The sequence below is a fragment of the Xyrauchen texanus genome, chromosome 2 (assembly GCF_025860055.1).
Source record: "Xyrauchen texanus isolate HMW12.3.18 chromosome 2, RBS_HiC_50CHRs, whole genome shotgun sequence".
Lineage (NCBI taxonomy): Eukaryota > Metazoa > Chordata > Actinopteri > Cypriniformes > Catostomidae > Xyrauchen > Xyrauchen texanus.
Genome location: NC_068277.1, coordinates 4,758,603 through 4,775,840, shown reverse-complemented (window position 1 = coordinate 4,775,840; position 17,238 = coordinate 4,758,603). Strand labels below are relative to the sequence as shown.

Below are 17,238 nucleotides of genomic sequence, written 5' to 3'. Positions count from 1 at the left end.
ACTTAGTATGCGAATTTAAAAGTTTTTATCACAAGCAAATTAATTATTTAACCATTGTGCGTCGATTTAAAAAAGTTTTAAAGGACAAAAACGTCCCCGTCTAAAAACTGGCATAATAATATTTTATATTATATTATTTTCCACTTAAAATGACTTTGTCCTGATCATAACTACCAAATATTAATTCATTTTTCGAATTTAACCATTTAAATGCCAATTTGTTAATATAATGCCACTGTTGTTTTTACACACACACACACACACACACACACACACACACACACACACACACACACACACACATGTTGGGCTTTATGGGGATTTTCCATAGACATAATGGTTTTTATACTGTACAAACTTTATATTCTATCCACTAACCCTAAACCTAACCCTCACAGAAAACGTTCTGCATTTTTACATTTTCAAAAAACATAATTTAGTATGATTTATAAGCTGTTTTCCTCATGGGGACCGACAAATTGTCACACACACACAACCGTTTCTCAATACACACATACAAAACACACTTTGTCATCCATACCAACACACCCACACAATTATAGCTGCATTATTTATTCAGTTGGTCTGCAGCTGCTCTATAATGCAGCAAACAGAAAATAGGAAAAAAGCTTGTATTTGCTCCATAGGCTAAACATGAGAACAATGGCGCCATCTGGTGGAAAATATAAAAAATGTCAATTTTGAATCCAGGGCTCCAGAATAAAAGCATAATATCATAGAATCAATGTGCCCATTGATTCTTCAATGGGCACATTTTGTCTTGAAGGTCCCGAGTGTAACTATTTTGTGTACACAGTGTATTATAGATGTATTATAGGAATTGTGGTTTGAACTATAAGAAAACACTCCTTTGGCAAAATGTATGCCGTTGGCATTAACACAGACTTTTTTGTTTAAATCACACTTAAAGGGATAAAATAATCCCATCATTTACTCATCCTCATGCCATCACAGATGTGTATGACTTTCTTTCTTCTGCTGAACACAAATGAAGATTTTTAGAAGGGGAGTGGCGGGCTAAAGCACATAAATGGTAATCAGGAGGTCGCTGGTTCGATCCCCACAGTCACCACCATTGTGTCCTTGAGCAAGACACTTAACTCCAGGTTGCTCCGGGGGGATTGTCCCTGAAATAAGTGCACTGTAAGTCGCTTTGGATAAAAGTGTCTGCCAAATGCATAACTGTAAATGTAAATGTAAGAATATGTCAGCTCTGTTGGTCCTTACAATGCAAGTGAATGGGGGCCAGAAATCTGAAGGTCCAAAATGCAGATACAATACAGTAATCCATATCCATTACTTAATGATTCAACATCTGTCAGATAGATCATTGGAGTGATTTCCGGAGTGCTATGGATGCTGCGTTATGTCTGGAAGCACAAGTTAATTGAGAGGCAAGAGAAAGCATATGATATACTTTGGAAAGAGGGACTTCTAATAAAACTTAAATGTAAGTGAATTGGAGGAAAGATGTATAACTGGATTATACATTAGACAATGTATTACATTATTACATTAGACATTAGACATAAGAACTCCTCAAGGGAGTGTATGTAGTCCAGTATTATTTAATATTATGATAAATTACGTTTTTAGGCATATTAAAGGAGACATAGGAAGGTCACTTTATGCAGATGATGGGGCGATATGGAAAAGATTACGCAATATAACGTATGTGTCACAAAGTTTACAGAAAGCAGATGATGAAGTGGAGACGTGGGCAAATAAGTGGAGTTTCAGATTATCAGTGGCTAAAACGTGTCTTGCCCAAGGACACTTCGGCATGTGGAGTCGTGTGGGCCGACCCGCTCTACCACCTGACCCACAGGTGCGCTTGTAAAACATCTCCAATTCCAGCACTGCAGGTAGAAGTTGGCAGAAGCTCCTTTATATCTTCATAGGTTTCAATTGAGATTGACTTATTGGGCTAACATGAACGGTCAAAGAGAAAGTCATCCAGTTACGAGCGTGCTGGAGGAGTGTTGGGAACATGGAAATAATAACATTTAAATGCTTCGGATGGGCTGCTAATATGTGCAGTCAGACCTACTGTGGTTTTATCTAACGTTCCCCCGTGGATATATCCTATGCCTATTATTGACCTAGAATGGGAAAGATGTCCCTAAGGAGGTTATTGTCCAGCAGTATTTAGATCAGGTGTATTCATCAATGCCTAATGTGGCAGGGCGGAGGGCGGGGCCGGGTCGTAATTCTGAGAATAGTGGGATATAGTTTATAATAACAGGAACTATTGGCAATATTATTGGCGCTGCAGTGGATAGAGGAGAAGGAAATAAATAACACCGTCATTGCATCAGATAGCTACTCAGCACCAGTGGCGGAGCTCACCCCATTGGTCACCCCACTCGCAATTGCCATTTTTGAGCATAAGACTTAACATGTACTGCCTGAAAATATCTGTGCCACCACAGTCTGATCGCCGGCCCCTGCCCGGCCACCCCTACTGGCCCCGCCCCTGCTCAGCACTTGCAAGCATACAAGATCTGGCAGGTCATCATGTAGGATGGATATTATCAATGAAACGTTCATTTGGCTTCCTTGCTCATGTTGGTGTGGAGGGAAATGAGGAGGCGGATATTCTGGCCAAACAAACTCTTAAGCATTAGACAAGTAGATCTACAAGTCCCATTAAGCAAAGCTGAAGCTAAGGTACACATTAGGACATATGTACAATCAGTATGGCTGAAGTATTGGGGTGACAATGAAACCGGAAGGTATTTATATAATATACAAATACATGTTGGTGCTGGGAGGATGGAGGGCAGGAATCGAAGGGATGAAAATATCATCACTCGTCTGATATTAGGCCATACTGGACTTAATAATACATTGTATAAAATAGGCAAGCACCCAGCTGGGAGATGAACATAGTGTAGCCAACCGGAAACAGTCGATCATGTATTATTTCATTGTAGGAAATACAGTACTGAGAGATATCTCCTTCTTTGGTCATAAAGAAGGCAAAACATCATGACTTTTATTTATCAGGTCTCTTTGGGAAAACAGCTGGCAAGATATATGATGACATTATTAATTTTATAAAAGAAACTGAATTAGTTAAAATAATATCGTTTTTTTAATTTTTTTCTTTATTTATTTATGTATTTATTTTATTTATATTTTAAAAAAAATCTTCTTTATTTATTTATTATTATAATTTTTGTCGCCTGTATAATCCTATACCACACTCCAGTCCAGTCGGTGGCGGTAATGCACCTGTAAGCCGGTTTGCCAACCGCCAATAAACACCAAAGAAGAAGAAAACGACGACGACGACGACGACGAAGAAGAACCGTTTGAACTAACCGACTCGTGACAGGCACAACGAGTCAAACAAACTCCAGTGCTGTGTGACGTCACTCTGCACACATGGCCGCGTGCACTCGCCTCGAGTTGAACAGATGAAATAGCTCATTACGGGCAGTTTCGGCGGTCCTTATTAATTTATTTTTAATATTTTGCAAATGTCTATTGTGTTTGCTAACAGCTGGGGCTGGCTGTTGGACACCTGCTCTCACATTGATGAGGGTTTGCAGTACTGTATGTGTGCTTTGGATGGGCAAGCAAATACCCGATTCTTCAAATACAGTTTTAAGAGACACTATTTTGATATATCGAGACCCCATATTACAGCTAAACAAAACACAGATGCCTTATTCAGCGATTGTCTGTTAGTCACGAAGAACTCCGCCAATGGCGAACATGCAAAGATTGATCTAAAGACACGAAAGGTAGGCAACCGAGAGAACAGCACAAAGAAACAGCCGCACATGTATTATTATTTTGTACTGTGCTAGGTTGTTTCCACTATCTCTGGAGATGCTTACAGGTCGTTTTTTATTGACAGAAACGAAAGCGAAAGCAGCGTGATCTGAATGCAGGAGAGTTAAATGCCCATGCATATCATGAAAAGGTAATAAGAGCCAATTTTGACTTCTCTCGTGCACTAACCCTAGCCCAAAAATCCTTAAAGGGATAGTTCACACTAAAATGAAAATCCAGTCATTGTTTACTCACCCCTGTGTTGTTGTAACCCTATATGACTTCCTTTGTTTTTCTTAACACGAAGGGAGAAATTGTGAATAAATGTTGTGCTCAGTGACGTCATACAATGGCAGTTTATGGTGACCACCTCATCAAGCTTCAACACAAGAACACAAAAGTATAATTCAGAAGTCTAATAAATTATTACATGAGACTTGTGATTGTTATGAAAGCGTACGATAAGGTTTGGTGAGAAACTAACTGTCCATTGACCGTTGATCTCCTGAGCAACAGTTCACTCAGCCCCCTCGAGACATTGGGGCGTTCAAGCGAAAACCGTTTTGTTTATCTAAAAACAGGTCCGCCACTGCAATAACGACAACAGCTGCGTATAAAACAGAGAAGAGAATGCTTACTATTTAAACAGTATGCAATATGCAACAATACATATGTCAGACAGTAGTATGCTACATTGTGGTCACATGACCTTACTGCGTTTCTGCAAAGTGGCATCCAGTTATTATTTTGGTAATAAAAATGTATATTTTGTATTGTAGTCCAATTTTGTGCATAAATGTTTTGAAAAACTCCAATGAACTAAAGAGTCGAAGAAAAAGATGGGCTGAGAAAACTTATGGACAATGTCAGAAGTTAACTTTTCAATTAATGGGGCAATATTTGCCCCCATATTTGATTTTCAGGGTATTATCCCCTTTCCACTCTCATTGGCCTTTCTTGGTCTTTTCTCAGATCCGGTCAGCGGTTTTGGAGGGTTCACAGTCTCTTGTTGAAGCCGGTTGTAAATGTGGCTACTTGACGGGGGGTTTGACTGTAGTGCCCTCTGAACTCATGCCAGTACAGGAGTGCCAGCTGGCAGCGTTATGTGACATGGCCAAACCGCTCCCATTGACAGATGATTCTACAGCAGCTCCAGTACAGACACTGAACAGAGATGATCTGGACGCGCCGCTTGATTTATTCTCTTACATCACCGAGAACCCATACGACTGTGCTTATGAGGTCACGTTAATGAGGGAGAGATATCTGTTGCCCCCTCGCAGCCGTTTCCTGCTGTCTGACATCACACGGATACAGCCACTAGTCAACTGTAAGTTCAGTCACTATTCTATCTCATTAATATTAATACATTGACAGATTAATAGGTTTTAATGTGGATCAGAGAAATAAAGATGCCACTGTAGTACACTGGGACACAGTAACAGTGTTTACATGCACAAGAATATTTCTATGTTAAAATGAATATTCTGTCATTATTTACACACCCTCATGTTGTTCCAACCCGGTTTGACTTTCCTCTGTTGGAATACAAAAGGAGATGTTTAACTCAAGTCAGGGCATTCTCTGTATTGTAAGGAGATGTTAAGATATTTATATTCCAGATCAGAAATATTGTGCATCTAAGTGGTGGAAACTAGTAGCAGCAAGTGAAGATCGTGGATCGGCACTCTACTGCAGGATGATCAAGGTTGAATTTCCGAATTTGCAAATTGAAATATAATAGACAAAATATTACCTGTCAAATAATACAAAATAACCTCCCAAAGTTCAGTACCAAAAATCCCAATTATTATTATTTTTTTGTGCATTTCATCTGATTTTTTATGTTTTCTTAAATATACAGTTGAAGTCATTAAAACAATTTTTTTTTTAATTTGCATATAATCAAACTATAGTTTGGGCAAGTCGTTTAGGACATCAACTTTGTGCATGACAAGAGTAATTTTTCCAGCAATTGTTTACAGACCGATTGTTTCACTTTTAATTGACTATATCACAATTCCAGTGGGTCAGAAGTTTCCATACACTAAGTTAACTGTGTCTTTAAACATCTTGGAAAATGTAAGAACATTTTGTTTACTATTAGAGATCAAGTCTGGTTCATCCTTGGGAGTAATTTCCAAACACCTGAAGGTGCCACGTTCATCTGTAGAAACAATAGTATTCAAGTATAAACACCATGTGACCACACGGCCATCACACCGCTCATGAAGGAGACGCATTCTGTCCCCTAGAGATGAACATAGTTTGGGGTGAAAAGTGCAAATCAATCCCAGAACAACAGCAAAGGAGCTTGTGAAGATGCTGATGGAAACAGGTAGACGAGTATCTATATCCACAGTAAAACAAGTCTTATATCGACATAACCTGAAAGGGTGCTCAGCAAGGAAGAAGCCACTGCTACAGAACCACCATAAAAACACCAAACTACAGTTTGCAAGAGCACATGGGGACAAAGATCTTACTTTTAGAGAAATGTCCTCTGGTCTGATTGAACTGTTTGGCCATAATGACCATCGTTATGTTTGGAGGAAAAAGGGTGTCGAAGAACACCATCCCGACCATGAAGCATGGGGGTGCAGCATCATGTTGTGGGGGTGCTGCAGGAGGGACTGGTGCACTTCACTAAATAGATGACATCATGAGGAAGGAACATTATGTGGATATATTGAAGCAACATCTCAATACATCAGCCAGGAAGTTAAAGCTCGGTCACAAATGGGTCTTCCAAATGGACAATGACCCCAAACACACCTCCAAAGTTGTGGCAAAATGGCTTAAGGAGTGTCCATCACAAAGCCCTGATCTCAATCCAATAAAACATTTGTGGGCAGAACTGAAACAGCGTGTGCGAGCAAAGAGTCCTACAATCCTGACTCAGTTACACCAGTTCTGTCTGGATGAATGGGACAAAATTTGGGCCAGAAAAATTGGGCCAGCAACTTATTGAGAGAAGCTTGTGGAAGGAAACCCAAAATATTTGACCCAAGTTAAACAATTTAAAAGCAATTCTACCAAATACTAAAAATGTATGTGAACTTCTGACCCACTGGGAATGTGATGAAAAAAATAAAAGCTGAAATAAATAATTCTCTCTACGATTATTCTGACATTTCACATTCTTAAAATAAAGTAGTGATCCTAACTGACCTAAGACAGGGAATGTTTTCAATGATTAAATATCAGAAATTGTGAAAAACTGAGTTTAAATATCTTTAGCTATACTTCTGACTTCATCGGTACATGTATACAATACAATTAAATATATCTTGAATATACAACCATATGAAATTGCACCCCCAAAAAATGCAAGCACTGTAAGTACAATGTGTTTATTTTTTCCAATTAGTGCAATTCAGTGTGTATTTCTGTTTCAAAGATATTTGTCATTAATACACTTCCATAGAAAAGATGTCATCTTTCAGCACCACAACGTTAATTAAACATTTTCATGTCGCCCTTTAAAAGATGTAATAATCTACTGTAACTAGTATTGTTGCTTTCTATTAGCTTTTTCATCAGTGGAAGTTTAGAGACAAAGTATCTGCACACCAGATGTAAACATTAAATTATGTATTTATTGCACCCTCTTGTGGACTAAGTAAAAAATGTCCATTTAAAAACTTTAAAATTAGAATATTATTTGCATTTTGAAAATATTTAAGGTCAAAATTCAGGTTGAGTTTTTCTGCCCAATTGACAGCCCTATTTTACTTTTTAAACGTTAACTTTTTTTGTGATCTAGGTGGAGACAAATTTGACCTCATAGTCCTTGATCCACCCTGGGAGAATAAATCCGTCAAAAGAAGCAACAGGTAGAAATGTACAAGCTCTCTCCGCATCACATTTACACTACTTTTTAATTATGTATCTGTAACTGTTATACAGCTATGAAATCTGAAATGACAAACAGCTGAAGTTTGTCCACATACTCACAGATATCTTGTTTTGATTGACAGATACGGTTCCCTGCCGTCCTCTCAGCTCAAGCAGCTTCCTGTGCGCTCATTGGCTGCCCCAGGATGTGTGGTGGTTACCTGGGTAACGAACCGTGCACAGCACCTGCGTTTCGTCAGAGAAGAGCTCTACCCGCATTGGGGAGTGGAAGGGCTGGCGGAGTGGCTCTGGGTCAAGGTACACACACACACACACACACACACACACACACACACACACACACACTACACAAATGCACAAGTAAAGTAAATAATTTTGTTTATCACAGATAGCCTCAGTCACTATTCACTTTCATTGCATCAGTTTTCCATACAGTTAAAGTGAATGGTGACTGAGACTGAACATTCTGGCTAACATCTCCTTTTGTGTTCCATGGAAGAAAGAATGATGAGTAAATGATGACAGAATTTGAATTTATTGGTGAACTGTCACTTTAAGTAACATTCCACAACACTGCTCAGCAGGACCTTTGATTGGCTGTTTCTGTAGGTGACCCGCTCAGGAGAGTTTGTGTTTCCTCTGGACTCTCAACACAAGAAGCCGTATGAAGTGCTGGTGTTAGGCAGGTATCCATACAGCGCTGACCACACAGTCAGGTAATGTGCATTTGTGTTCGTTTGTGTAGCTTATATTCCACCTTTGTTTATAAAGGACTTATTTAACGTTCAACAATGACAAACCACGGTTTACAGCAAAACTCAGGCAGCTTTGTCAGGCCAAAGACGATGCTTGCAGAAGTGGGGATACAATCTTGTACAATCAGGCCAGAAACACAATGACAAAAAAGATTAGAGTGGCTAAAAGAAGCCACTCTGAGAGGCTGAAAAACAAGTTTTCTTGTTGAGGCCTGAAAGACATTTACTCTGTCAACACTATCAACAACTGTCTGATGACCCGAATGTGTTTTACTCTAGATTAGTCTCACACCCCACAGCCAATCTGACCTTCACCTCACACAAACATCAACACCACCCTCCTCCCCCCTCCTGATCTGTGAAGAGGATGTGTGCCGGGTCTTCCATAAACAAAAGACATGGAAAGCTCAGGCCCCAGACAGTGTTTCACCCACTTACCTAAAATCCACCTGGCCCCCATTTTCACACAGATCTTCAACAGATCATTGGAGCAGTGTGAAGTTCAAATGCTCCACCATCATCCCAGTCACAAAGAAACCCAAAATCACAGGACTTAATGACTACAGACCCTTCTCTCTGACATCTGTGGTCATGAAGTCATTTGAGAGACTGGTGTCAGTCCACCTTAAGGACATCACTGGACGCTTTATGGATCCCCTTCAATGTTTATTTTTTGACTTATTGTTTATTTCTATATATACTTATATTATCTCTTCGCTTTTTATTTGTATTCTATTTTTTTATTATCTCTGTCTTGTTTTATTGTTTGTACACTGGAAGCTTCTGTCACCAAAACAAATTCCTTGTATGTTTAAGCATACTTCTAATAAAGCTCTTCTTCTTATTGTGATATATTGTATTATACATGTCTCATTGTGTGTTACAGGTCTTCAACAGAGCTTCCAGAACAACGGCTTCTAATCAGTGTCCCCTCCATACTGCACTCTCATAAGCCTTCATTATCAGGTACACACACAAGGCCGGACCATTACGTTTAAATATTCATAGTACCTCTGCAAACATGAGTGTTTTTGTTCTTCTTTTTAACCCTCCTTTGGTATTTGGCCATTTTTGACCGAAATAAATAGTACAATTTTATAATTAAAATGGTTTCCTTTATATGAGCAGTACAAGACTTGGTGACTTTTCCTTCATTTGCCATCTGAACATACAACAAATAAATTGTGCTTGATTCGATAAGTCTAAGTGGACGTAAAAAACACCTTTGGTATTCAGAATGGGGAAAGACCAAAAAACAGAGCCTTTATTTTATTTGTCAAATACAATCAATAAATCAGCCATAATGCAGAAAAAACTGACATAAATTACAGGGTGAGACTCTAAAACATCCTCAGTGCAAAACACACACACACACACACACACACACACACACACACACTCACAATATGAGACTCTAAAACATCCTCAGTGCAAAACATCCACACACACACATACTGTAATCTGACACACACACACACAAGTTTGCAAATTAAAGTTTTACTCTAGAAAGTTTGAAAGTGCAAAATGTATATATATAAATATATATAAAACAGATTTGTGAGGAATTGCAACATAATAACCTGGTGTAAATCACAAAATAACATTTTCCACATTATTATGAACCTCTAAATTTGCTTTTCGAGCTAAACCTCTGTCTGTTTTATTCCAGCTGTGCTGAAGCCGTACGTTAATCACCAACCCAAGTGTTTAGAGCTGTTCGCCCGAAGTCTCCGTTGTGATTGGACGAGCTGGGGAAATGAGGTCATCAAGTTCCAACACAGCAGCTATTTTACCAAAGAGACCATTGAAGAGCCATCGGACACCGGACACGCTCAGTAGACGAATCATTGAAGTTCACGTGTTAATGAAATCTGTTTTAATCTGTTTTAATTGACGTGTCATAGATAAAAGAGACTGAGATTGGAACATTTGATCGTTTAATAGGGAGCATAAGGCCACGTAACAGGGTCTTTGTCTGGTTGTGCCTGTTATACATAATCCAGACATATTATGTTATGAGTTTGGGATCCGAATCTGTTTACAAACTTCCCAAAAGGATTCGATTATGTTTTTATTTTATACGGATCAGCTTGATTAAATATGTGCTTGTAGTTGAGTGTTTTTATCTGGATACTGTATTTTAATGTCATTTGTAAAAGAAAGTGATACGTTTATATAAATTCATTTTATGGCATAATATGTCCGTCTTTTGTCCTATTTTGCACCTGCAATTTGGGAATCAAATGTTTGACTGCTGTTGTGCTGTTTGGCATATCAAAGTGTAAAATGTGAGTGTTAAAATTGGCAATAAATCTAAAGGAACAGTTCACCCAAAAAAATAATTTACTCACTTTCATGCTATCCCAGATGTGTTTGACTTTCTTTATTCTGCAGAACACAAATGAAGATTTTTAGAAGATTATCTCAGCTCTGTTGGTCCTTACAATGCAAGTGAATGGTGACCAGAATTTGAAGCTCCAAAAAGCACATAAAGGCAGCATAAAAGTAATCCATAAGACTCCCATGGTTTAATCAATGTCTTCGAAGCATGCGCCAAGTGCTAGATGGCGCTAGTAAGTGTAGTCAAGCTTGAAATAATGATCGCCAAGGAGAGTGCTGATGTCAACATTTACTGTAAAGTGAAAAAGGTGTTACATTTTGATCTGTTTCTCACTCAAAACCAAATAGATCCCTTCAGAAGGCATGAATTAAACCACTGGAGTCATATGGATTACTTTTATGCTGTATTTATATGCTTTTTGGAGCTTCAAAGTTCTGGTCACCATTCACTTGCATTGTAAGGACCTTCAGGGCTGAAATATTCTTCTAAAAATCTTCATTCTGCAGAAGACATAAAGTCTCACATCTGGGAGTAAATGATGAGAGAACCTTCATTTTTGGGTGAACTGTCCCTTTAACATGACTCACCTTTGCAGCGATGAATATAATCGTTATATAGTTTCTTTGTGCTGTTTTAATTATTTAGTCCATTCAAAACACCAGTGAGTGTTTACCACCAGTTAAGGAAGATAGATATCATAATACCATTAGGTTAGAAAAGCTTTCTGTGCAGATGACTGGTGATAAATGATAGTTTCTGGCTCCATCTGTTGGTTTGATGACTGATATCTGTAGATAATCCTTCCCTGCTCTCCTTCAATGTCTCAGGTTTAATGGATCCTCATCTGTGAAATGTGTGTAGCAAGTCCAAACGAAGAAAGAGCAAAATGTAAAATTCTTTGATAATGAGATGATAAAAAATTGTATCTAATCTAATAAAAAAAAAAACATATACAAGGTTTGTAAAAAAAGTTTTTGGAAAAAACATTTACAGCATTTAATACAAAAAATGTAATAAAAATAGATTTCATGACCTAAAATGTCAGTTGGTGTAACCATCAAATAAAAGGTATTAAAATACTTTCCGTGCAGCTTGAATCGGTGTGTCTGCACACTTAAAACGTAATCATTAAAGGTGCTGTAAACTATTTAGCATTCTGAAGCTTCCACGTGACTGAGCCTTTGAATAAGCCACGCCCCTCATTCCAAAACTCCGCCCTCCAAAGATCATTTTGTGACCAAACCGAGCAAAAGAGCAGCATTGTTTGTCCTTTGGCTGTCAAATTAAACAGTGACACAATAGCGCCCTCAACTGGCAAACATGATGAATCACAGCCTCGATGATGTGCTTCAAATACAACACTATGAGAACGAGCAAAATGACTGACATTTTTACAAATATGAAGAAGTTTTCTCTGGGTTGCTCCAATAGACCTGAACAACATGTGCCTTTCATAAAAATGTCAAAATGTGATATATTATAAAAAACTTTAACACAGGAATGCAGCTTTTGTCATTAAAATATAAACTTTTATGTGCCCAACAAGTGTAATATTAAAGCAAAAACACATGCTTCCATTTAAACCGTGCTTTTATTTTGGCGTTTATTTAGTTTGTCACCTCCAGATAAGCAGTTTGCTATAAGGCCCAGTGTGATTATTAATCCCTTTAAAGCTGTGATTTAATTAAATACTTAGTCTGCATGTGCTGTGCACTTCAAAGTGATCTGCTCTCGGTCATCTCACACACAAGAGCGCACGTGATGATCACGATGAGGTGTTTTCAGTGTATGAGCGTCTGGTTTTACACATTCATTTTGAAGCGTGCATCACTTGAAGATTATATATGTATTTATATAAATCACAGACTTTTGCTAATTATCATACTAGGACATTTCAGCAATTTTAATTTGATCATTTGTGCATTCAAACATGAATTTTGGTCCAAATATGCCGTATTCCATGACATTAGGTTTATAGCTAATGACATTTTATGAGTAGATTCCATGATTCAGTGTTTTATGCATATTACATGTGGTAACCATGTGTAGAGCGGAGGGCGGGGCCAGGCTGGAATGATGCATGCCCGGTCCCGATCAGCCTGATGGGGGGAGGCGCGAGGATAACGGCTGCCGGTGACGACAGTTCAGAGAGAGAGAATTATGGACAGCTGCCCTGTATGTGTTTGTGTGTGTCTTTTTATTTAATTAAATATTATTTATATTATTACGCTGGTTCTTGCCGCCTCCTTGCCCCTCTTAGCCCACCGGGGAGGGAGGAGGGATGCCCGTCGTAGAGTCCTCGGGGCGGAGTAACTTGACCGCCCGGATGTAGGGAGCGGCCGCCGGCCAGGAGGGTTGGGACTCCCTGAAGGCCTGGAGCGATGGAGTCCCTGCCAGGGGTGGAGGAGTGTCCCAACGTGCCGCCAGAAAAGTGGACGTTCTGTCCACTGGGGGCGGAGGTTGACTCCGCTCCGCCCTGGGAGGAGTGACTGTCGTCTGCCTGAGAGAGTGGAGGAGTGATCGAGGACCGCGTGACGGCGCATCAGAGAACCGGTGAGTGAGGTTCTTTTCTCTCTTTCCTCTCTCTCTCGCCCTGTCACTCCATCTTGGCCTTTCCCTCCCTATTTAGTTTTTTTTTTCTCAATAAAGGTGTTTACATGCAATGCAGAATCAGGATCATGGACACAAACCTTCTTGTGTCGACTGGTCCATGCTTAGAGCGTTTATGACCATATGCCGATAAAGGAACATATTCTGTTCCTAACGCACCTTCCCAATGTCGATGTTTTTAAGAGCTTATTGGAATGTCTCTCTTTCTGTGGCAAAAACACTGACCTGTGAATCTTTGTGTGTTTCTATGGAAACATTGGCTGTCCTGGGTGAAATGAAGGAGGTGAAATCCCTTTATAGTTTGGGTTTGATTGTGCTTTCAGATTCAGTGTGTAAAAGACTTCAAACAGGCACATGAACAAAGGCAAAGCAAAATAAAGAAGTCTGCTCTTTTTCAAGGACCGTTATAAGAAAGGATAATGCCATTTAAAAATAAAGATTTATATGCCATGCATGGCGACTATTTTGTGCCTGATTCCTTACAATTGGTGTATAGAACGAGTGTGTAAATTGCAATGTCTATAATACGTATCTCAATGAGTATGTCTCAGATGTCATTCATTCAGCAGATGTCTTTGAGACGTTTACGTTACATTTGGCAGATGCTTTTATCCAAAGTGACTTACAGTGCACTTATTACAGGAACAATCCCCCCAACCTGGAGTTAAGTGCCTTGCTCAAGGACACAATGGTGTTGACGGTGGGGATCGAACCAGCAACCTTCTGATTACCAGTTCTGTGCTTTAGACCACTACACCACCATCAGAACACTGTTTTACTTTAAAAGTGGTACACAAAGAGGCACATTTTTAGAGCTTTTTATTATTGTTTTAACAATACATATTTTCCATCTGATTGGATCTGATGAACACATGACCACATTTTAAAGTGAGCCACAATAAAACATGAGTAATGATAAAAATACAATATTAAACAAAATCACAACATGATGATTGATGTATACAAAAGGTTATTTTGCACTTCTGTTTTTGCAGTTCAAAACAACAGAATTCACATTTTACATGTATGTAGTTTATATGATTGAACATTACAAATTCATAACATGCATATGTTGGGCAATTCCACCAAAATGTCAACCACATCATGGAAAAATGTAACCAAAGGAACAAAACCTCTTTTAAATTCTGTCATGGTTTAATGGATAATGCCACCCAGACCGCTAGAGGGCGCCACTTGCTCACACAGCACTGACTGAAGCACTAAATGCAGAAGGTTTAAAGCCTTTTTAGGTTTTGTAATCATGCAAGGCCATGTTGCGGTTTCATGTAGCATTAATGTATACCATACCAATGTCTCAGAAGTCAAAGTCTGCTGATTTCAAAGCATTTTGAATTATTTCCTTCATCGTGTAGTGCATAGGTGAGTGCCTCTTCCACAACTGTCAAGTCTGTTACGCTGGTTTTTCCACACTAATGTGAGAAGGAGAAAGAATAAAATAGTTTTGTTATGTTGGAGTTTTGGGGTGTACCATGATGATGATGAGTAGAGCTTAAGCTAATGATGATAGCTCGTTTCATTGAGCAATTGCTGTGCTAATCATAGCATAGTTGCACTCTGTAGTGCTTCCATTTAGCATCCTAACATTCACTTTCACTAGTTAATACATAAAGAAATAAGAGATTTATTTGAGTTACATTGACACGTCTAATTTTGTTGGGTTTACTCAATTCAACTAGGTTCTTTCTACACAAAGTGTTTGTGTTTAGATTACATAGTAATTTTAAGTTAAAGTTAAAGTTTAAGAGTCCTAGTTGTCTCATCTGCGAAAACATAATTACAGTAATTCCCCCAAATTTTAATTCTGTCATCATTTACTCACCCTCATGTTGTTCCAAATCTGAATGATTTTCTTTCCTGGAACACAAAAGGAGATGTCAGGCAAAACACTTTTTTTCTTTTTCTTTACAAAGAAAGTGAATGGTGACTGAGGCTGTTGTTTTGCCTAAGAAAGCCATAGAGGTGTGGAACAACATGAGGGTGAGTATGTGATGACAGAATCTGTCCCTTTATCTGACAGCTCCTGATATCCCGTCGGGGTGAGCACAGGATGAAAAGAAGACCGCAATTTCCTCTTTAAACGGTACTATGAAGAGAATGAGTTTCTCCTCTGCATCAAAGCTCATTGTATTATTAGACATGTGACATATTAATTAAATTGATATTACTCAGAGCTCGTATGTCCCACGTTTTGTTTCGTCTCTTGCCTTTGTCATCTGGACTTAAAGGTACAATTCTCCCAAAAACTGTTCTCTCATCATTTACTTACCCTCATGCCTTCCAGAAGTGTTTGACTTTCTTTCTTCTACTGAACACAAATGAAGATTTTTAGAAGCATATTTCTGCTCTGTAGGTCCATACAATTCAAGTGTATGGTGAGCAAAACTTTGAAGCTCCAAAAAGCAAATAAAGTCTGCATAAAAGTAAACCAGATCAATATTTAAGTCCCATACGTACCATAAATCTCCACTTTCACATTCTTTCCAAATTTTGAAATTGAAAGTGAAAGTGGAGATTTATGGTAAAAACGGACTAAGTTTCATCATATTTCTTCTGAAGACATGGATTTCACAACTGGAGTCATATGAATTACATTTATGATTCCTTTATGTGCTTTTTGGCCCTTCAAAGGTCTAGTCACCATTAACTTGCATTGTATGGACCAACAGAGCTGAGATATTCTTCTATAAACATTTATTTGTGTTCAGAAGTGGAAAGAAAGTCATTCACATCTGGGATGGCATGAGGGTGAGTAAATGAGAGAATTTTCTTTTTTGGTTGAACTGTCCCTTTAATTGCTCGTCACCTGGTCTCATGTTCACACATTACAATGCCTACGTTTGTTGTTTGATTGTTACGTTGCTCGTTTCCTGGTGAAATAAAACTAGAAGTGCTGCAACAACAATGACTTTTATTAACTTTCACACAAATCACAGATTATCAGTTAATAAACACCTACATTTACCCTGTTGTTAATGTTTAAAACAGTGCATAACTTGTACGGTGATATATTTGAAAGTTTGCTTTATATAATCAACAAGATTTACATATATGTGTGCAATCGAATTGCGCGGAAACTTCTAGTGCATTGCACTTGCAGTGCGAAGGACCGGAGTCCTGAAGGGCATGCAACAAGATCATGCGCTAGATTTAATTCTGTCATATGGAGTTGATGTTGATACTATATAAATTCTACCGCAGAGCGATGACATCACAGATCATATCCCCGTCAGCTAATGTAACTCAATCTACACCACACTATCATTCAGGTGGAACTATTCATTCGACCACTAAAGATAACTTCACTTTGTATACTGTAAACACTGGCCCTGAACACTTACTGAGGGTACGTTTAAACGACAACGATGTACTAAAAATGGAAACGTTTTTCCTTTGCGTTTTTGAAAAGTTTCGCTTACAGACGACAACGTTGTCAAAACGATCCCCGTTGTATTATGCATGCCAGGCCAGTAGTTGGCGATGTCACTTTGTAAAGAAACACTATGCGCCTGCGCACATAAGCATTCTTCCACAGAGCGGTGAATACAAACAATGAAGATGGCGAAAGCATCAAGCTAAAAATTCTCGCAGCCACCACCATTGTGTCCTTGAGTAAGGCACTTAACTCCAGGTTGCTCCAGGGGGGATTGTCCCTGTAATAAGTGCACTGTAAGTCGCTTTGGATAAAAGCGTCTGCCAAATGCATAAATGTAAATGTAACTGTAAAGGGAGGTAAACTCGACATTTCACTCGCTGTTAGCACCACACAGTGAGCATTTCAATACTTTTAAGGAGCCGCGCAATATCATCTTGCAAAAACATTTTCATTTATGCATTTGGCAGATGCTTTTA

The 17,238-nt window shown here is 38.7% G+C and overlaps 1 protein-coding gene across 2 annotated transcripts; it reads left to right on the top strand.

Moving 5' to 3' along the window:
* Positions 1-3,337: 3,337 nt before the first annotated feature.
* On the top strand, positions 3,338-10,730 carry mettl4 (methyltransferase 4, N6-adenosine). 2 transcript variants are annotated; one of them, XM_052153319.1, is made up of 8 exons: positions 3,338-3,773; positions 3,890-3,955; positions 4,777-5,134; positions 7,571-7,640; positions 7,785-7,959; positions 8,272-8,348; positions 9,304-9,383; positions 10,087-10,730. In XM_052153319.1, the coding sequence occupies exons 1-8, from the start codon at positions 3,507-3,509 to the stop codon at positions 10,254-10,256; spliced, it is 1,263 nt and encodes a 420-aa protein (XP_052009279.1). In that variant the 5' UTR covers positions 3,338-3,506; the 3' UTR covers positions 10,257-10,730. The 2 variants fall into 2 exon arrangements, with proteins under 2 accessions (XP_052009279.1, XP_052009271.1); XM_052153311.1 differs by having other exon boundaries at positions 8,272-8,378.
* Positions 10,731-17,238: the final 6,508 nt, after the last annotated feature.